A 22,947-nucleotide genomic window follows, 5' to 3' on the forward strand; every position below is an offset into this window, starting at 1 on the left:
CCACCCTGGACTGAAGGGGCTGATCCCTCCCTGCATGGACCAAAGCAATGGCCTGTCCCATCACCCAGCTGCCTTTTGGTATCTCCACCCCAACGTCTTCCCAGGATTTGCCCTATCAGCTCAACATGCTGATCTTGCTGGCTTGTTTTCATAATCAGGAATATAAATGCTTACCCTAAAGTAATTGTGTTCCCATTATAAGAGAGCTACATATTTTCTACCAAGATAGACAGGACAATAAAATAATCAAATTGAATTGCTTTGTTCCCTGGACAGTATTTAGGACTCCAGAAAACAGGAAATCCAAGATTTTCATGTAAGATGAAGCACTTAACCAAAGAAAAGCTACTTCTTTTTATCTCTGTCAAATTATTTTGATTACTAAAGAAAGGACTGCAGACTGGGGTAGACAGCTTCTCATGAGGCTTAAGAGTCTGTTAGCTGTGTGCTCATTAGAAACTGCTGCTCAAGTCGACACAACTTAGACTGAACATCTTGTTTATTGTGGAACTTTAACTTTTTACTTTAATCCTTAAAGCACTGAAACTTCAGGCAAAGAAGAGAGTGCAATGATGCTGCATTTTAACTGTCCACTATTTGATTCTTTTATCGTCTTCAGACTGATTAATGGTTCAAAACCAGTATGTCTAGGTATTTTGGAAAAAGCAGAAAAGAAATGTTGCTAAATTATAGCCAACCTTCAGCTATGTACAAATCATACTCAGCACTCTACATAGAAAGTTGTATTTTGTACTGAATATCTTGATTTATCGTAATTATGGGTTCATGAGATATAAAAGCTTAGATGCCCAAACATACAACATATATTTCCCCGACATGCAGCAAAAAACATGTGCATACTGAGGTAATAGGTTATTTACCGAGATATACAAGTTTATGCAGCTGCAAGGTAATCAGTCATGTAAATGATGACAGGAAGGGACATTTATAGAGCAACATCATTGCAATACGTATGTCATAAGTCACTGAATGTTTTATTAAACAGGATAAAAAAAAATACACCCCAACATTGCTTCTCTTTTGGAATTTTTTTATCAGCTCAGAATGTATTAACTTGCAAATCTCTGCCTTCGTTATTCTATCTTGTAGATAAACATTATCTTTGAGCCTCAGTCACTATCCATCTGTCTCATGAGAGAAGAAAACATGTACTGAAATGGTTCTATTGTATGATTACAATAAAGAACTAGTAAAATCACAAGATTAAATAAATTACATTGTTTAAACACAGGCTTGCAAATTCGTCAGGAAAATTCACCTGCCCAACAAATCCATTTGCTCACTTTTTATCAGGATGTTGATACAAATAATGTTCCTTGTTCCAGGCAAACAAAATCTGGCAAGACTAGTGTAACTTATTAGGGTCAAATGCTGCCAGTTTGCACCTGCTCTATCAGAAGAAAATCACGAAAATTAATGGCTGTGAGCTCGGGCACGCACCAGCAGCTCCTGCTAATTCACCATCACAGAAATGATCATTACAAACCAAGACGAGCAATGGGATTAAGAGCAAACGCTTTTGTTCACGGACAACATGGCCAGAATAAAATAAAGCAAACAAAAGTCCCACGTTTCCTATATACCCTTAATGCCATTCACTGATGGAATACAATCTAAATGCTTGGCCAGGACCATTTCTAAAGGCAGGATCAGCAGCAGCCTGTAACGCTACGGTGTCGGGGATCACAGTCAGAGGCACAAATCTGGCTCCCTGCTGAGATTTAAGAATGAAGATGACGAGTTTGAAGATGCTGGCCTAAACGACTGGCAAGTGAATGAAGAAGTGAATAGCAAGTGCCCTTGGAAGAACAGTGTTTCATGACCTAGACTCTTCCTAGGGACTGAGAATAGACTGTGTCTCACAAGGTAGTAGAGGAGAAACAAAAAAACTGGGACAACTTATTAATAGTGTGGGATCTACCTTGTTTGCAAGTATGTCTGGCAGCCTAATTCAGTGGTAAAACAACCTGGGTGAGAGCTACTATTTGTTAAAGGTAAATAAAAGATGCAAGCAGGTTCTGGGGGATTATATAGGAAGGAAGATTAAAAGTAAGTTGACAGAATAAAAAATATATTCTCATCAACCTTAAAGCTCAAACCCTTACTCAACTCCTATCTGATTTCTTTTAATGATATTTATTACACCATCAAAAACTAGCTTAGCACAAAGCTGGCATGCAGCTAATAAATCTATTTCTTAGAAATGTGGTGAAATTTATACAAGTAATTATCTAGGTAGTCTATCCAAGACTCTTTCTCATCATTGCAATGTCTAGAGGGAAAACAATAATAAAATAATGATAACCACCATTATTATTTATTACTACTACTATGATTATGACAGTGCCCAAGGATCTCAATCAGTATTACAGTAATTAGAATTAATTCTGTCAGGCACTGGTTCTTTCTCCTTCAGCTAAAGGGTGTTGCTAGTGCTTTTCTACAGTATTTATAGATCCAGAGACATCAATGAATGAAAGGCATGAAGCACCTCACCTATGGCCACAGCACAGGCAGGAAAGGGCATGTGGCTCTTCTCATCCCATCAGTCCCAGCCCATCCACCCTGCAGAACTGCTGTGAGTATTTCAGACACTGAAGCTCAGCACTGTGCAAGCAAAATGAGGGCACCACAATCAGATATGATCATAGCCTGGTCATATTAATTCAAATTCATTATTCCAATCCAGCAGTGGCTCATCCTTGATGATATAATTGAAAGGAGTGAACTACTGATCCCTGGAGCTACCTACAAGCAAATTGGAGTTGGAGATTTGGTTACCCTCATTTAAGGGCAAGACTGGCTTTTGGAATTGCCCCCAAAATGACAGTTTTCAAGAATATGACTCCTGTTACTATGCTGTGGAAGATTTTTTTGTTTTCTTTGATTAATTTATCTTGAACTGCACATTTTTAGGTAACTGTTCTCTTTCAGGCCAGTATTTTAACAACAGTTAAGCCTAGGCAGGGCTGTGAGATGTAAGCAAACACAGGTAGGTCACTTGCACTGGCGTCTTGAGAGATGTTGCATGACAGCTGGGTGGCTTGTGGATGGGTAGAGCTGGAGCAGGAGAGGTGATTAGTCTGTCATTCCTTGGGTAAGATTTGCAGAATTTGTGTTTGAGTCTAGAAATTATGGGAGCAAGAAGTCCCAGCTACAGTAAACAGAGATGCTGTCAGTGAGGAAGAGGAGTGAGAACTTCAGGGATCTGCTCGGTGCCTCAACAGCTGCCATCACGGCAGAATTTTACAAGCAGAAGATTAATTTCTGTGCTGCATCTCAAGGCTTGAAAAGGAGCCCTTCTGTCCTCCTTGCCAGGGCTTCTCTTCAGAGCAGGGCACATTGCTCTGCCCCTCCTTGCAGAGTGGCATCCAGCCCGAGCCACTCACCCTCCAGATCCACAGCCATGCGTGCGGGGCAGGAAACAGCCAGGCTGTGACACCTGGGATGGGTTGTGTGGCAGTGCAGAACAACACTGAATATTTGTGAAGTGCCATTCATTTATGTAGAACACCATACATTTTTGCCTGATGAAAACACATTTCCCAAGGTCTGGCAGCTGAGAAATTTGAAGCCCAGCAGGGAGCTCTGAGGGGTGGGCAGGTGGCTGCTTGAGCAGGCAGAGTGAGCGCAGCACTCATGGAAACAGGCCACTGAGAGCAGGGGGCTTGTCCCATGCCAAGATCTTGAGCCCAACACACAGCAATTATCACTGCCTCATTTAAGAGAAAATCCTTGTCCACAGCACAATTTACACCTGCCCCCTTTCAGTAAGGGGTGAAGGATATTTTACACTCCCATGCGACCTCCCATTCTCCTGGTCTAAAAGGTTTAACGGAAACTCCTGGAGCTCTTTCTCTAGGCACAAGCTACCTCTCCTGGCATCAGAAACAAATATTGTATCTTTAACTCCCTATTTCTCTGTTTTCAACTACGTGCTATAGTTTGTTTCCACATTCATTCTGTTCTACAATGGAGCTGAAGTATGCAGATGTGGAAAGCTGCTTGCTTCTCTCCCAGAGTTAAAAGCAAGACTCTCAATAAGCAGGAAAACATGAAGAGGTCACTAAGAGTAGATTTTTCTTTCATCCTGCTGTTTCTCATTTTTGGCTTTTTAGAATGTAAACACAAACCAGACAGTCTGTTTTCCAGACACCTAAACGCTTTTGCAGTTTTGTCAGGCTGTTTCAGATGGATAGTGGCAGGTTTCTCTGTTGTGCATCCAAATGCTTCCTTTCCACACAATGGTGTAAAATGCAGAATGACATCTTCGTCTTCTGCGTAGGTGTAAAGCAAGAGGAATTTGGTCTTCTCACCCTAAATGTTTTACTTCTCCTGCCCTGCCTTCAAGCCCTCAGAGAGTACTTCAGGAAAAGAAAATCAAAAATCTGAAGACTTGAGAAAAAGGCAGAGTATTGTGGAAAAGCAATTTGGCCGTGAAGTCACTGGGTCTGCTTTGTAGGAAAAGAAGGATGAACATAGCTGGGCCAGATTACAGTGCATCCAAAATACTGCTTCTTGTGACAGAATCTCTTTGTACATAAGACTTAAGACTTCTACTCTAAGCCAGTGGAATCAGACACCCAAGATGACTTAAAGATTAAAATCTATCTTGAAAAGATAAAGCTTGTAGGACAAGATCTGTGTATCTTTAGAGACTGACCAGAGAGAAATCTACTTGTAAAAGCTTGCTTATAAAAGCAAGCATTTTGGCCAAGAAGAGACTTTTATGTCAATTGCTTCCTTTTAATAATGTCATATTTGGTAGAGATTCCAGTACTCTGGGTTAAGAAGAAGAAAGTAGCAAATTAAAATGTTCCGGTGAAACACTTTTTTGTTACGGAAATATCAGAAATTCCAGTTCTAGTTATTCAGCAGCTGCATTTGTCTATCCCAAATACAGCTGGAAATAAAAAAGATGGCTCTTTGTGGGATTTTCCATTCGTTCCTTCCTCCTGCTACATACACCCACACCGACCTTCCACCATTTCTTCTAGGGCAGATACAAAAACAGAGCTCATTTCTTTCCTCCCCCAAACCAAGAATGTTTTAAATAAGAAAATCTGTGCTCTGCAAGAGGCACATTTTTGGAGAAGCGTTTTTTGATGGATCTGGATCTGTTCCTTTTTTTTTTTTTTCTGTGTACAGATATAAGCATAAATATGTGCCATTAAGAAAACCACTAGTTGCCATAAGAAATCATTCACGTCCTTTTAGTTAACTATGATTCAGGCTGGGTGACTGGTCTTTCTCTCTGGGTCATGAAAAATAAGCACTTCAGAAGGCAAATCGTGCTATTTATTGTGAGATGGGATGTATCATCCTACAGACATTCCCATCTTTAAGTTCACTGTCTATGCAAATCACCCTCTCTTTTATAGGAAAGGGGGATGGCCTCCTCTTTCACCTCATCTCTTAGACACCTATTTTGTGGGGAGAGGTCCTGTCTCTTGGACAGGCCTGTGTCCCTCTCTGCAGACTGCAGTAACAGTCAAGTAGGTGAGATTAGACTCAACCTGCCTTAGACACCAGCCTTGGACCTAAATGTTGGTGAGTTAACACAAGACATAAACATCTTTCATTGATCCACGGGCCCGATCTGCACACAGGAATCAAAATTAGGAGAAAAAGATCCTTCAGGAAGCCTTCAAGGTTCTCCTTTTCATTGTCTGTATCATAAATTAAGCCCTTGTTTTGAGATGGCTGATTCCATGAGTAGCAAAGTCAAACAGGCTGGAGTCAATGTGGTTGGCAGTGCACTCAAAATATGTAAGATGGCCTTTAAGGGACTGTGCCCCAGTCCAGTTGCTGTTTATCATCCATGTTCTCCTGAAGCCCTATACTGCAGTAGTCCTGTATGGATCCTCATCCTTCCCCTGAATCTCACCTTTTGCCCTTTGTGGGCACAGTGATGTGGAGCAGGTATCAGGAATATTTCACACCTGCTGTTCCTAATAGACATGATCCTTTTCAGATGATTCTGCACTACAAAGGGCTGAGATTGTTTTCCATGGTCAATTGCTGTTGGGAGGGAGATGAACACCAAGTTCTGGCTTAGGCTTGAGTGCTGTGCAGCTACTGACAGGGATGACCTGTTTCCAAAACAGATGCCTGGTATGGTGCTGAGCTCAGGCTCAGGACTGGACTAAACCAAGCTCAAAAGGGCTCATATATTTGAAAGATAAATCACATAGAATGGAGAATTTTCTGGATGAGGAGCAGAATGCTCAGCACAGGATTAGCCATTTTCTGAGAAACTAAAGGGGTTTCAAAATGCACTCTCATTACCAATTTTGTTTAGTAAATAACTTTACAATTGTTTTGGACAATCAAACCTAGCTATCATCTTTTTATCAGAGAAATAAAAATAACATATTTTCTTCCCTGCTATGACTAATTCTCATCAAATAGCGTTGCTCAAGATGAGCAATAACTCTAGTTCTATTATGTTTTTTATCTGTATTTTGGTTTTATTTTGAGAAGGAAATAATTGATCTTATTTGATTTTGAACATTTCTCTTTTATTCTTTTGAGACACTACTTGCTATTCTACCATCAGATACCAACTTGAACACACAGTGGAATCAATGGCAGAATATGAGGTTAATAATAACCAGCCCGTGGCAAATAATAAGCCGAGGTAAATACTCTGAAAGATTCTATTTCTGCATGTTTCTATAGAGGTACATAGTACCTTCATGAATAGATCATATTCTCATTGATGTTTCTGGTGACACATCAGTGCCTGTGGATGGAATGACACTAGGGTTTAACCCTGGCTTGCACTGATTGAAATGGCCTTTCTATTATATTTAATATAAAGAGATCTCTTTTATTCTTTAAGAAAAACTGCCATTTCTTGTTTTGATTTCTACAATAACACAAGGAGTGCAATATAAATCACATAAAGCTTTAAGTGCTGCCTCAAAGGAGCTGCTAACAAATATCATAGAGGATTCTAGATGTATTGTATCTGTAAACATTCTAACTCTATGAACTATAATGATTGTGTATTATTAAGGGCATGATACCACAAAAAATTGAGTGCCTCTTGCAATCTGAGCCCTTGACTTCCATGGGGTTTCATAAAAGACAAAGCTTTACACTGCAAATATCCTACAAAAAGCAAGTCTTTAGAAATTCCACCCCATAGCCCTGAGTTTATTGTCTCGCAAAGACACATTTGCTCAGTTTACAGGTGAATATTTAGTTTTCTCACCTGACAGTTTTGCAAACTCAACTTGACATCAAGCTGAATTTTTTCTTATTCAAGCATCATCATCAGTAATAAAGGCATTTTTGCCTTGGATACACCTGTGCAACTCCATTAGCCTCCATCAAGGTTACATGTGCGCAGCTGAGGTTATATATGGAAAGCAACTGGGATGGAGAGACCTGATGGTGGACACAAATTGACCTCTGGAATATTTATTGCTGCTGATGATGTGAAAGAAGGCAAAAAGTGGTGAGTTTAGCAAACAGTCTAAACCTTCCACTATTTTTTTCTTGTAATGCATGCAAGCCTTATGTGGGCAGCTAAAAGACAATACATGCTAAAAACCAGGCTTTTGCTTTCACAAAATCTAGGAATTTAATTTTTATATTGTTTTCACTAAGTTCATAACAGAGCAGTGTTCAATCTAATGTATACCTCCATTTAATAACTAAATAGAAAAGCAGCAACATTCGTCAGTGTGCTTCTAGAAATAGATGCTGCCTGGTGACTTCTGCACACAAGCAGATGTCTTCACAACAAAATCCAAATGACAGTCTTTGGACAGTCAGTGATTTTGTTTCTCTAAGTTGGTTCTATAATTTTTCTTTTCCTGTAGACTCTACTCCTTATTACCCTGAAAAGCATATACTGTAGCCTTAACGATTAAATAATAATGAGCAGACAGAAGAGAAAGGACAGGAGAGATCTGGCATAGCTACTGCTAGCAATCATTAGATTTAAGAGGGGAAAAGACATGCTTCCTAGGCCAACATATTTTTTATGAATAATTGATAAGGCAGTCAGTACAGTTATATCATAGAAATGTAATATATATCCATAATTATAGAACCAGCTTTGTGCAAAAGGACACAATACACTGAAAGGAGATATCAGCCAATATGCCATCCTGAAATAAAATACAGTCACTATTGTGTTAGTTGGCAAAATTTAAATACAGCATTTGAAGCAAGCAAAATGTTCTTTAATCCCATTTTTTAGCACAGTCCAGGCTCAGTCTGCTCAGGAAAATACTGCAAGGCAAAATCAGCAGCTGCATTAATTTGCTGATGATTGAGAGAAAAATGAAAGTTATCCTCGTGTTTTTTTTTCTCCCTACTTGCTACTCTAACTTACTAATAATATGAGAGTACCAAATTATTCCTATGCAAGTATATGAAGCATACAAATTGAAAAATCAATGTAATGGAAAAAAAAAGATTATCATGCACTGTTTAGAATCAATCAGCTAGAAACAGAGGGGGGAAAATGTGAAGGTGGAGACATGATGTTTAGAAAATGTACATACTGTACCTACCCTAAGCTGAAGTGTTTGTGTGGAAAAGCTACTGTTAGTCCAACATGCAGACCGAGCTACATTTTGACCACAAAATCATCTTATTTCCGATTATTTTCTAGAGAAATTAATCAGTTTTTTCTTCTTTTAAAAGTCCCCAAATAATAAAAATATCAATCCCTTTGCCCATAAAAGCCACACAAAAGCATGTAACAAAGATTTCAGGGTGAAGGGATTACAGTACTCCAAATGCTTTATTTGCACGATGTCTCAGCACCGTTCACCTGAATGCTGATGGCTTTCTGCAGCCTGAAGCACAGACTTTTGTCGTGTGTGACAGAGTCCCTTGCAAACATTGACAGCAGTAGTTTTTAGTTGTGGACTGAATCACCATTAGCAGAGGAGTTTAAATCTTAGATCTCTCAGTGGTGGAACACTGTCTTCGGCCAAAACCAGCCTCTACTCATCAGAAATAATTACACTGTACGAGTCAGATGTGTAACAAATGGATCTGAGCCTCAGTTTGGAAATACATTCAGAGGAGGTGGAAAGAATGGCTACTGGCTCTGTGACAGGAGATTCAATCTTCATAAACCTGCAAGAGAGGGGAGGAAAAAAAAGCGACACAAATGCGCCCTACAAAAGAACAGAGCAGATCACAGCTGGAAGGAAGGCAAACCTTTTAATCAGGTCCTTGAAATACAAGCTGCAGGAAGCTAGAACATTTTGGTGGACTTCAAACTCTTTGCCTTCAACAATAATTTTCAGGTCTGTAAACTCTTTCGCTCTGCGTTGCTGGTTCAACTCCTTCAACATTTCTGCAGAACAGAGAAGACAGACAGTGCCAGGGTTCCCATTAAGAGTTTTTTATTTTTACTTTTTACTTTTCATTTTTTTGTAAAGAAGTAGAGAAACAGGAAATAATTGATATTTTTGTTGGTAAGATTGGCTCAACACAGACAGTCAGAAGTTATGAACATAACATATTAAAATAAAAATAAAAAGAAAAAAGCAGGAACCAGTAGGTCTAAACAACTGAAATATATATACACAGAAAAAAAAAGCAAAAACAATTCCTAAATTTTGAAGGGTTAAAAATGAAAATAAAATATTCCAGCATTAGCAAATCAGAAACACAGAGAATGCATTATCACAGAAAAGTTAAAATAATTTGTTATAATCAAAACCAAGAGCTAATGAATTTCTATCCAAATGGAAATAAGTTTTGAACATACTAGAATAATATTAGTAAAAATGGTATTATGATGCAATATGAACTGGATATGGGTCAAAATAATAAAACCACAAGACCTGCAAAAATAACTTATCCTTAACATAGTAAAAATGTGTTAAGCCTCTCAGTTAACATAAAAAATAGCACTTGTAAATAATATATAAATTACAGTGCATATAAAATTAGCTAAATTATCAATGCACCTTTCAATATACCTCAGCTATATAGACTACAATTGTATAGGTTTCAGAATTAGCTTTAAAGCATCCTTATGATAAAAAGAAATCTCACGCAGAGAATAAATTACTCCCTTTTATAGCAATTCCTATTTTTTGCACTCCAAGGATTTTTACCATCACAGCATTTTTATTTTTTAGCCTTCAATGGCTTCATTTACAGCAACAATCAACTTTCACACATCATGAAAGAATCATAATGATTAAAATAACCTATGAAAGTGTTTCCATCCTGCCATAAAGCACCTACCTTGTGTGATGTCTCCTTTTATAGAGCCTATTGGTGCTAATGGAATGAAAAGATAGCATGCCATGTCTCCATGTGGGGATGTGAACTACTAGGCAACCTACATGTTTTATATGCTGCCTGGACTTTTAAGGCTAAGACTTCCCTCCAACTTTGCAGACTAAAGTGGCTATCAAGATGAATAATATACTTTTCACCTGGGCAATAGCCTGGTGGTTCAGAAGCCAGTGATCAAGATGACAGAAGAGCTGATTTTAAATACTAAAGGACTTTGGGTTTATTTTATGTTTGCAATAGGTCAAGGTTCTCATTTCCTCAGTGTAACACCCTGAACACATTCCTCTTCAGACAGATCTGTAAATCAACAACAGCTCCTTACATGGAGTCCTTACATGAAGTAAAAGGGACCTCAAGGGTCTGTAACTCTAACTGTGCTCAAAGCCACTGACAGGCTTGAGCAAGAGCTGCCAAAACTGCCAAAGGGTCTCATGGTGAAACCCAGACCCAAATAATCCCTCTGTTCCCCTGCTTCGCCAAGGAAACTCAACAGGAATAATTTCAGTCAAGCACTACTGTTTAATGACACAAAAGCATGCAAATATACAACTGTTTCATGAAAAGAAATTGAAGCTCTCCCAAGCCCCAACATCTGTGGTGCATATTTTTCAGGCCTAAGTAAATAAATGTCACCTTGCACATTTATGTCTATTTAATGGAAACACAGTAGTGTCTGAAAGGCTAATTATTCTATGCTGAAATGGGTCAGTGCTCTCCAGAGAGCAAGCAGATCATTACAGAGGGCACAGAAATAACAGCAGGCTTTTGTCAGATCTATAATGGGGGAAAATAAACCACTTTGTCCTGTGGGTGCTATAGCAGGGACTATTTTTAACAAATTCAGCTGAGGTAAAGCACAATGATACATTTTGAGCAAAACCTAAGATGGATCTGAATGTTCACTCTGGTGCAGGGGAATCTCAGGCTTTTGCTGCAGGTGTGATGCCTGAAGTCTCACTGCACAAGGAACACTTTGGGCCTCAGCCAAAGATCAAGCATGGCTTGGGCACAAGGGGTGTAGTACTTGACTGAGGGCCAAAGTGACTGAGGTGTCTGGTTTCACAGGACCAGCAGCAGGTGCTTTATCAGTTGCATATATTTATGGAGGAAGCATTTTTCTGTCCCTTTTCACATATGAACAATTTTCCCCCCCATTCTCTGTCGTGGTCCATTTTCCCACTTTCATTTACAGCAAGTACATTTTCCTCACATCAATTTTCTATCATTTCATGTCTTAAAGACTGTTACTTTTCCCTCTAAACTTTCTGATACTCTCTCCCCTTTTTCAAATTTACCCAACCACTGTCCTTGACCCCCATTTGCACTTTTCCTAACGTCCTATTCAAGTTCTATTTCTCTTGTATCTGTGACTTTGGAACCTTCCTTGCAGAGGCCTTTCAGGACAAGGGTTCCATCCATGACTAAGTCATACAGGTCTAAGATTACCCTTACAAAGGGTCAATCTCCACCTCACCTCATTCCATCTCCCTCTTTTAAAGCTTATGATCAATTATTACAGTGGTCAAAGGGCACAACTGTATGAATAGCAACTGCACAGATGGATCCTGGGAGAGGAGAGGAGAGGAGAGGAGAGGAGAGGAGAGGAGAGGAGAGGAGAGGAGAGGAGAGGAGAGGAGAGGAGAGGAGAGGAGAGGAGAGGAGAGGAGAGGAGAGGAGAGGAGAGGAGAGGAGAGGAGAGGAGAGGAGAGGAGAGGAGAGGAGAGGAGAGGAGAGGAGAGGAGTTGTACTCTTGAATGGGCTGGGGGTTTTAGGAAGTGAGCTCAGGGAAAGCAGATCAGTACAGACCATCCTTGAACTCCTGACTGTGGCCAAGATTGCTGAAAAACAAGACACAAAGCTCAGCCACAATACCTATTGATGCTGTGCTCTTCGTGCTGCTTCCACTATTGTGAGAGCTGGTTTGAGCATCTAATTCCCCAAGCAGCTCCCACAGGTAATGGGCTCATTATTTGGACTTGCTGAGCACCCTTTAATTACACTCAGTCCTGGGCACAGCTTCCATCTATGCTCTTTACACACTTGAATGTGCTTTATGCTGCATGGTTTCATTAAGGGATGCAAACCAGAAAACAGGTCTGGAGCAGTGAAGCAATTTGGCTCACAAAACCCCAGAAATCAGAATAAGTTCTAATCAGAAACCAAAGCTCCTCTTCTCCCAACAGATACTTGCAAGCTGTGATTTCCTCCTTGTTCCCCTAAATTGCTATAGTGCTGCCCACAGAGAGATGACTATGAACTGTCCTGAATTTTTGCAGCTCAGTATCTGAACTAGAAAGAGGAGAGGCAGGTGGGGAGCAGAAGGAAGTCAGGAGACCGCATTGATTCATCGATCTTCCTCGCTCAGGCTCCTTTGTATTACTAAATAACTAGCAGGCATTAGTATTGGACACAAGGTTGTATCAGAATGGGCCCTCATTCTCAGAGAATTTGTAATGCTCACACTGTGCTTAGCCAGGCATTAATGATTTATGAGGACTCAGGATGAGTTGCAAAACAAATTTTTTCACCAGGTAATAATGCCTGCCGATGAGTTGTAAAAGAAGAGAAAACACAGTGCAGTCCTGGCAGTGAAAAATGACCTCAGCTGTCTCCTGCCAGGCCCTCTTCTGAGCTCCTCCTAATTTTCAGCATTTCCTCAAACAAATGGAATTTCCTGAAACCTTCAAAAAGGGATGTGCTGGGAATTTCCTACCGGATTGTTTATTCCTCTCACTTCTTTGTTCTAATGGACTTTATTTTCTTTGTTTGGTTTTTTTTTTTTTCCCTCATTTGACTATTTGTTTTATTAAGAGATCTAGGCAAAAATGAAGTGCAAGGACAGTTAAGGTGCAGAGTTTCAGCAAGATGAGCACTGATGTTTCTTCTCCTCAGGGAATCACAGCCACTGCTCTACCCTAGTGCCAGGGATTTTTCCTTCCTGACAGGTGCGTGCACACACACACACACACACACACACACACACACACACACTGGAATGAGATTTCAAAACCAAGCCAGTCCTTTCTGTCCCCTCCTTCCCTAGTGATGCTAAATCATTCTCAGTGAAAGACTGGTTGAATACTTTCTTCATAAAGAGCTGCAGAAGAGACCACCCAAAATTACATGAGCTACGTAGTGGCTGAACCTGAAGGGGGACTTGACCTGAAACCTGCAACTGAACATCTCTTTGGAGCAATTTCTGTCTTGCCATTATCATTGCTTGGGGGCATTTAATATAATTATATTGAGAGTCCCAGAGACATTATAGGTCAGAAGGTGTAAGTGACTTTCCTCAGGTCAGAAACAGAATCAGGAAGAACTCAGAAGTTTTGATTCTTGGTCTCCCTAGCTTCAGCCGTCATACCACATCTTACCCTCTTAATTAATGGACAAATTACAAATTAAACTAAAGAGCCCACAAGCTTTGGATCAAATACAGGACCAAGCACAACTGTGTAACAGTGTAGATCAAGCAAAGGGAAAAGAAATTATATAGTGAGTATTTTTTAAAAAATTATCTATAATCAGAAATAAAAAATGAACAAGGAACTTATTCCCAAAGTTTATTTATTCAGTATTTTAAGCACAGTGAAGACTGGATACTTAAAGACCCTCTCTAATGGAGATTCCCATGGTACAATGGAAGCTCTCAGGTTTCTTTGCATTTTTAATAAAGTACTCTTTACTTAAATTCTAGTAGATAAAGCTTTAAAAGAGTGCAGCAAGAACTAAAATATAATGAGCTACAAAATATGGAAGAACGAATTTTACAAATAGCTTTTAAAACAATTTACTTGGGAAACCTAACCTTCTATAAAACTGCAAAGGGTAATTGATGAAACATCACTAATTATTCTAGTGAGGAACGTGCAAGAGACCAATGCTTGCTCACACAGCCTCATGCTTTCATGACTGGGACAGAAAATGTGGGAAAGCCAAGAAAAGTTACCAGGAAGAAAATCCAATTACCTTCTTCTCTTAATAAGTATGGAGATTAATTCCCAAGGTTATGCTCTAGTTATGCAAAACAAAAATTTTAACCATTAAGCGCCAGCACTGCCCACGCTTGCTTATTTTTATAGTGGTAGAGTAGGGATAGATAAAAGAAACTAAATCATGAAGCAGAAGATCTAGAAGCCAAACAGGAGCTGTGAGTGACAGAAAGGAATTTACCATGGTGAACTCTTCCCACGTGAACCACACAAGAACTCAGGATTTTTTGCCACTTTGACAAGTCCTTCTCATCACAACATCCACAGACACACAGAGAACCCCAAAGCCTGCAGAGAACCCCAAAAACTTACTGAATACACCCTTGTGCTGTTGATACATGGCTTGGAGCAGCTGCAGAGAGGTAACAGCTCCGTGCCCAGCAGCCTCATTAGGCCAGGCTGATGAAGTTAAGCAGACAGACTTGGCACTGCCGTGGCTGATGTTGCTCTCCACTCCTCCAGACACCCTGGCCTGGCAGACCAGGATGAACATCATCCACCCCTCAAGGTATCCCCTGATGTTCAGCATGAGAGTTAGTTATTTCCCAGCTGACAAATACAAAAATCAGCTACATCATATTTCTTGTGATGTGAAGACAAGAACACACCTCTGGAGAACAGCTTTTTACTTGGGACTTAGGGTAAGGAATAGGTCCTTTAATCTCTTTTGGCCTGAAAGGAAAAGTGAAAGGGAAATAAGTGAAGCTTGGTGAGAATCACTATCAGATGAGGATGTTACAGGTCATAGAATAGCCTGAGTTGGAAGGGAGCCACAAAGACCATTGAGTCTAACTCCTGGCTCTGCACAGGACAGCCCCAAGAATCACACCACGTGCCTGAGAGCATTGTCTCAACATTTCCTCAGCTCTGTCAGGTTTGGTGCTGTGACCACTGCCCTGGGAAGCTTGTTCCAGTGCTCAACCACCCTTCGGGGAAGAACCCCTGTGATCTTCAGTTTCCTTCCTGGACCCTGAAGATTATACATTCAGTTACCTGGAGCCTGTCTCAGGCACAACCCAACCAGTTCTGAGTGCTTGGACATGTAGGATGTTCTGTCTCTCCCCAGGGATTTCCAAGACAGATTAAATAATTAGCTGGGACCAGACAGTCATTTTATTTTTTTATTTTTTTTTTTTTTTGCAGAAGGTGAGAACTAATCTGTTGCAGATAAATACTTCCACTTTTTTTTTTCTCTTATTGGATCTCAATTTCAGTTGAACTCCTTTTCCAAGAGCAGAAGGAGAAGGGGCGTAAGAAAGCTGGGACTGCCTGTGCAAGGATCCTTTATGGGAGAGATGGGGGAGGCAGACAAACAGTGAAGCACTCTCACTCTGTACCGTACTGCACTGCAAAGAGCCAGGGCTGCTAAAGGCTTGGGATGGAGTTGCAAAATACTGTCACATGATACTGGTGAGCCCAATCCTCCTCTCCCAGTCTTTGTTCATTATGGAGTTTTCACAGGACACCATCCTGCACCCAAGGCACGTGAAAATGCTCGACTGGTTCTGGATATCTCCTGCACATTTTGCTTTCCCAAGCCCTTAAGCCAGATAAAAAGAACTGAGAAAAGCTCAATACTAAACATGAGCATGGCAAGGCCGTGCCCTGACGAGCCTGTGCTAGCCAGCTACACACCCTGGTGAAGATGGAGCATATGCTGATGGAGAGGTATCACTGCTGGCACAGCTACACCAGCCCCTGAACAAAGGCAACGAGAGTCATCTTCTGCTGGGTTTTGTCAGCACAGCAATGTGAAATGCAAGGTGTGAAGCTGTCATACTCCAAGCTGGTACAGCCACGGCAGTAGGACTTTGTAGTGCAGACCAACCTGTCTAGATCTTGGCTGTGTTGACACTGTTAGACACCTGTGCTGCTAAAGAAAACAGTAACAGATGCTGGAGAGTTGGAAAATATTTTTAAATCCTGCTGAACAACACGTATGTGGTTGCATATGATAATTCTATCCAAAGGATTGTTGGCAATGAGATGCCCTGTTGTGCTAAATAAATTTTTTTGTTCGCATAGGCAAATTCTTCTCACCTTATGATGAGAAAGGGTCAGTAAAGTCAGCTGCAGTGATTATTCACTTGAGGAAGACAACTGCAGCCCTATGTGTAAATGGAACCTTTCTAAACATACTAAAAATTCAAGGAAGTCACCATATCATGTTTTGAAACTAATTTTCAGGCTATTATCATCACTGGAACTGACATTAGGAGGTACTTCAAGGCTGCCTTCACATATTACACAGTTGATATACCCCTCCATTAGGCCATAGAACTATTTCAACATACTTTCTGATTATATTCAGAGATGAACTACACCCTTAATCTCTAGGGGGGAAAAAAAGCGCTTTAGATGCAACTTTGGAGAGATTTTGGTACCAGAGTTATGCATTAAAATAATAAAAAAAGGAGTTCTGGGGGCTAGAATACCTTTGCTGCTTTGATTTATGAGGTAAAGTCTTCTATGGTATCCATGCCTGCTAATTTATAATCAAACAGGGTTACAAATGCACAGTGAGCATATGTGAGCGGGTTTGAAAATGAACTGCATTTATATTACATATATGAATGCAAAGAATGAGAAAAGAATATGGTGACAATTTGATCTCTCTCATTTTCCAACACACACTGTGATCCATGTAAGGAAAGGCAGCAAGACCAAAGGACCAAGCATAAAAATACCCACTGAGATGTTGAGATAAAGATGTAGCTTCCTATATCAGGATTTGCTGGGGTTTTTTTTTCAGGATTCACCCCTGAATAAATACAAAGTTGGCTGCAGTGTGTTCTATATTGGCCAAGGCAAACAAAGCCCAGGAGATCCCAGCAAACTGCCAGTCTGGTCCCCTCTCCACATATAACATGCAACTATGTCAGTTAACACTGTAACTTGATTTCCAGGCAGACAATAATTTTCTCTGGAGACAAAATGAGAGAGACAGGCAGAAAGAGAAGAAAAAAACCCCCCAAATCTGTGAGCACTGGAAAAGCAGAATAGCTCAGATTCAAATGGAAATTTAGTTCTGATTTGTTTTATTTACCAGGAGGTAGACCTGACTATCAATCCAGGCTTAAGGGAAGGCTAAAATATTTATTACTATGTGGTCTGGGATGGATTCAGTATTATCCTAATTGCTTGTAGCAGAAGACAAAGGGATAGCTTTTGGACCTTTTTGATCTCTGTATGTAGTACAAGGCATTAGCTAAACGTTTCCCAGTTTTGAAGGCTTTGAACAAGCAGCACCCATCTGTGAAACTGATGGTGCGATCACCAACAGTCTCCTGACACAGCAGCACCAGTGAAACACTGACCAGTTTTGGTGCCAGTTGTGTGTTAACAACAGCCACAGGCACATCTGCACCACCAGCCAGCAAAAAAAACCATGCATGCTCCAAAAAAAAAAAAAAAAGAAGAAGAAAAAAGACAGGCTTCTGAAAACAAGAAAACAAGTCAGTGATGTATCCAGAGTAAATTGCATCTATTAGAGCAAAAAACCCCAACCCCCAAGATGCCACAGCTCTGAGGTATAACACCTGACAATCAAAGACTTCAAAGCACTTAGCATACATTAATTAGCAAGGACCAGGCTGCTCCTCTGCCCATTTAAACAAAGCAGAGCTGCCCAGCTCCAACAGGGGTATGGCTTAGGCTTTTCATGGAATGTATGTAAGTGTAATCAACATAAATCTTTGAAATACATTTTTACTAGACAGTGGTAATGCACATATTTTCTAACATTCACATACTGCTGTACAGGATGCCTAATGAAAGCAAATAAAAGCATTCAAATCTTGGGCATTGAAATTTCACCCTTTCAGAAGATATTATACATCACCTATAAATAACAAAGCATTAAATCTCAGTATTTAGGCCTATATACTCTGCGGATTGTTTACTACCAGGCATGTGTTATGCACTGGGTTAAATGCATGTGACAGTATTTCTTGGTCCAGTGGACATCTCATATCATAGAGAACTGGTTTTTTGGTGTGTCCCCACAAATAAGTCTTAGTGATTCATTACACTATCAGAACAGATAAGTGTAATCAAATATTGCAAAATAATTTTTAAAAAATTAAAAAAAAAAAGAGAAAAAATGCTCTCTGTCAAATCTAGGCCCTCCCTGGGGTATTCTGCAATCCAACAACTCCACTTCAGCAACTGGTTCCCTGCTGTGTAGCTTCAGCAGCTGTGGGGGGCTGCAATCATGACTACAGAAGTTGTTGTGGTAGTTAAATATAGGGCTGTTAACTTACCTAAGAATCATAAATGACTATAAGTTTGGAAAAAAATGATAAATAAGCTAGATTTTGGACCCCCTTGAGCTTTAAGAACATGGTATTTTATGTTTAAAAAGCCATAATTTGTGTCAAGATTTTGTCTGAACATCATCCTACTTACAATAATTTCAAATCTCTACATCCTATCTGTCCTGAAGATGTGAAAAACTTTATAATTGTTTTTTCTCGCCTACATTTTAAAGCACTGTAAAGTTTTCAAAGTCTAACAGCATTGCAGCTGTTTATGAAACATTTTGCAAAATGTCCTTCTCACTTCTGCCTAACTAACGATTTCCTGTGATAGGGTAAAATCTTGATTTTTAAGCCTTTATTTTAAGCAAACTTCTTGAAATGTATTTCTGTTATTATTAAATATTTTTGTATAAATCCTAGTAAAGTCACTTCCTAGTATCCATGCCTGAGCAGGGGGTTTGTACAGTATGGCAAGAGAATATGAGCCATAACTAGCTGATAATGTAAGAAACCATTTAACTGCAAATGTTGTTTCTATTCATAGAGAATTAAATTATCAGGATGTGCTTAAGTAGCTGCCTTACCAAACTCAGAATTAAAAAAAAAAAAAAGAAACACTTTTAAGAAGTAGGTTGAGATTAAAGGACCCAGATTTATTTAATGAGTATTAAAATTTATGGGCTCTTTAAGAATTAAGCAAGCTTATAAAGACTATTTTGAGAACTGAATGGCTTTCACATAATGAAGATGGTTGATAAGACTCGGCTAAAACATTTCAGAAACAAACGAAAACAAAGGAACACCTCAGAAAACATGGTGATTAAGTCAAAATTTCAACTGCGAAGGCAATATACAAATTTCACAATCATTTCATAATCCGAAAATGCTACTCAAACCAACCCGCAAAGGTGCTGAACCTATGAAAGGATGACAACAGGCAATTTTGAATCTAGACAAGCATGAAAGAAGCATGTTTTTCTCCTTCTGTGTAGTTATGGCAACAGAGAGATATAAAACCCCTCCTAACTGAACAAGGGCTTTTTTCCCTCTCTCTGCTCCCATCCGCAACTTTACAGCTGTCACCACAAGTCATCCCGCTCGCTCCGGCACGCCAGCAGGCAGCGAGCCGGCATCTGAGGCGAGCACAGAACAAAAGAGGCTGCAACACAGCTCCAGTTCAAATGACAGCCTCACCAGGGCTCCAGCCTGCACTGGGAAGACAAAGTTATAAAGTTTCACAAAAGAATTGAAGTGAATTTCTTCTCTGGATGTCCTAGTGGGAAATCAAAGATCTATTTTAATTTAAGGTACTTGCGGCTTTTCTCGCTAATGACCGAAATATCTAGAACAAGAGCTGCCCAACAGTAGTTTGCAGGTTTACAGGGGTCCATAAAGCCACTTGCACTGATCTGAAAAGCCGCAAACACAGGAAAGCATTTACTGTTTCCACTTTTGAATGTGGGCATTAAAAATGTGGAGGGCTGGGTGGTATCTTTGAAAACTATTGTTGAAACCATGAGGATTCTGGATAGAGCTTTAGGCAAACAGAAAATAACAGGATTTAATTTAAATAGAAGATTCTTGATGGGGATTTATAGAGGTTCATCCATGGGCTACTTCACTGATCTGTGACACACAAAACCAGGACCTACAACCAAGTTAGAGGAGGGCTTCCTCTGAGGTACTCACAAAGGGCAGCCTTAAACTCAGTGATAAAAGCTCCAAAAAGGAACATACAGGATTGGAAATGAAATAACAACCACTTATTGTCTGTGGCCTTTTGAATTTTTATTTTGCATTCCTCAGGAACAGAACAGTTAGTGATCATTTACTTTGTCTTCAATGGTATGTTGCCCTATGACACGGTAGAACCTGGTGTCTCTAATCAGTGTGTGCTGTGGGTCTGAACCAGTTTCAGGGGAGGTAATTAATTATACATTCATTCCTTTTTTCTCAGGTCTCCAAATCACACACACACACACACAATGAAAATGGTGGTACTTTTACTTAAGTATGTAGCAATACAGTTTATGTGTACAAATTAACGACCCTGGGAACAACCTCATTAAAAATCTATGGCTAAACTTCAAGGGCTTTGTGATTCCACCTCTCGTGTACTTGCCCTCCCCGCTCTGACAGCAGAAGGCCAACATGTATTGAAGAAGAACAAACATCTACCTGTGCAAAAGCTGCCCTTTATGTTTCACATGAAATGTCAATATTTCAAAAGCTGGTTTTGTCTTTCCAAGTACCTGTGACCCTTTCAGTGGACTGAAGATTTCATGGACAGAGTTTTAAAAATGAAAATAGTTCTCAATTTGTTGGTTTTTTTTTTTTTTCGCTTTGTATGTACATTTTTACTTTGCTGTAGAAAATGTCATTAATAGTGACAATATGGCACAACTGTCAAGTCTCACAGTGCTGACGTCTTTAGGTTAGTTTGGAAATGGTTTTCCTAGGTCATTATTTTTAATTAATACAATGAATTAGTACATTTTTATTCAAAATGTCAAACTGTTTTAATCATAACACAAATATGAAACATTGACCTAGAAAATAGGACATTTTTATAGTACTAAATAGCAACAACATAATTAAAAGCATGACATTCTAAAATGAAAATAGTGTATTTGACCATTTTACATCTTAATGAACTATCATATCAACTTGCTATTTAAATTTCATTAAACTGGATAACAAATATAAAATACATTTTGAAACAACATCATTTCTCATAAGAAATTCTGGAAATATGTACCTTGTTAATGATGGTTAAATGACTTTTCTAATTAGTGTGGTTTGGGAAAAACTGATTAAAATGGCATTTTGCAGGAAAAAATAGTTTCAAGGACAATTTATTTCACTGAAGACACTATCAATACTCCATGAAGCAGTACCTACTTTGCTATAATCAGAGCTTGCTTCAGCTGTGTGGCTGTGCAGTGTCTTGTGGAGTTAAACTGACACAAAGCCTTTTAAAGTGACACTGAGTATTTCCCAGTTCTAAACCAGCACATCCCTTCAACCCAGAGCAGATTCTGGTCCCCATGGCTGTACTGTGTAATAATTACAGTTATAGACACACACTTGCAATACCACCAAAGAAACACTGTTTCTTGATTTCCTGATTTTTAATGTTAATTTTCTGGTCAACTTAACTTCTGTCTTTTGTTTAGTCTTTCTCTTTTTCTTTAACTGTTACACTTTTATTCTGCAGCTCCTTCTTATACACTTGTGATTTTCTCCTAGCAATAATTTTAAAGGTAGTAATATATCATTGAGAATGTGATTAAGATAATTCAGTGCATTCCTAAGGACACCAAATTGCTCAGCTGAAGTGTAATTTGGGTAGGCTGCAACTTATTTTTAAAGATTCATAATGCTGTAAATGTAAAATAAAACTGAAGGTGAAGCAGCACGTCTGGAGTCCTTGTCTGCAAGAACTCTGAGAAATGAAAAAAAACCCAACAAAACCACTGAAAATGTAGATTAAAATTTTCAAAATGCCTAAATAACATCTGAGTCTGGGACTTAACAGCTCTTGAAAATTTAACCTATCTGTAATATGTCATAGAGACAAATAATGATTTCTCTTGAAATAATAGGATCAAACTGCTTTTGACTAACCAAAGTAATGTCAGAGGTTAAAAAGACAGAGCAGGAAGGCAAGAACCTACTCTGTAAAACAGCCATTCATCAGAGCTTCAAATCTCTGCTTGTTCTCCAGGAAACAGCAATGTCAACTTCACATAAAAGCAAGACCCAAGTCCCCCTTTGAAGGGGATATATAATTCTTGTGTTAATCACACAAATTTTACATCATTTTCACAACAATCTTTAATACTGATTCAAGTAAAAGAAGTCAAAGTTCGGAACTCTGGAAGTTTGGAAGTGCAAACTCTAGCTATTCTTATGCTTTTGTTCCTTTGTAGTTGATGGACCCAAGAAATAATTCAAACCATTATTTTGTGGTTCTTAGTATTCATTGTATAAATGAGAAAAATTTATATAACTCCTTAAAAACAACTGTACAGTACTGAATAGAGCTTCAGGAAGGAAAAAAAGGACATTCAAAGAAGGACTCAATTTGAATCTACTTGAGGTGCAATCTTTTCAAGTTCTATTTAAAAGCAAAAAGATAATATGGTTGCTGTGCACCCACTTATTTGGTGGTGCACTGAAACAATGCCTTCCTTTTACCCAAAAGTTAGGAATCCACAAAGATTTCCAGTATGATGAACTTTTAAAAAAGTTTTTTTTTTTAATAACTAGCAAGCTAGCTGCTATAGATTTGTTTGGAATCTACTGACAAACAAGACTGCTGACTATATTTTTGGGCTACTTTCTTTTATTTTTCTTGGAAGAAGAAGGCCAAGTAGACTTAGAGGCAA

General features: G+C 39.2%; 1 protein-coding gene across 3 annotated transcripts in view; it reads right to left on the reverse strand.

Annotated features, from left to right (window-relative positions):
* KLHL29 (kelch like family member 29) overlaps window positions 1-22,947 on the reverse strand; it is a 395,034-nt gene that overhangs the window by 60,917 nt on the left and 311,170 nt on the right. For all 3 annotated transcript variants that reach the window (XM_058019807.1, XM_058019805.1, XM_058019806.1), the window contains one exon: window positions 9,211-9,349. In XM_058019807.1, coding sequence (XP_057875790.1) covers window positions 9,211-9,349 — 139 coding nt within the window. The remainder of the gene's footprint in view (window positions 1-9,210; window positions 9,350-22,947) is intronic.

The sequence above is a fragment of the Melospiza georgiana genome, chromosome 3 (assembly GCF_028018845.1).
Source record: "Melospiza georgiana isolate bMelGeo1 chromosome 3, bMelGeo1.pri, whole genome shotgun sequence".
Classification (NCBI taxonomy): Eukaryota; Metazoa; Chordata; class Aves; order Passeriformes; family Passerellidae; genus Melospiza; species Melospiza georgiana.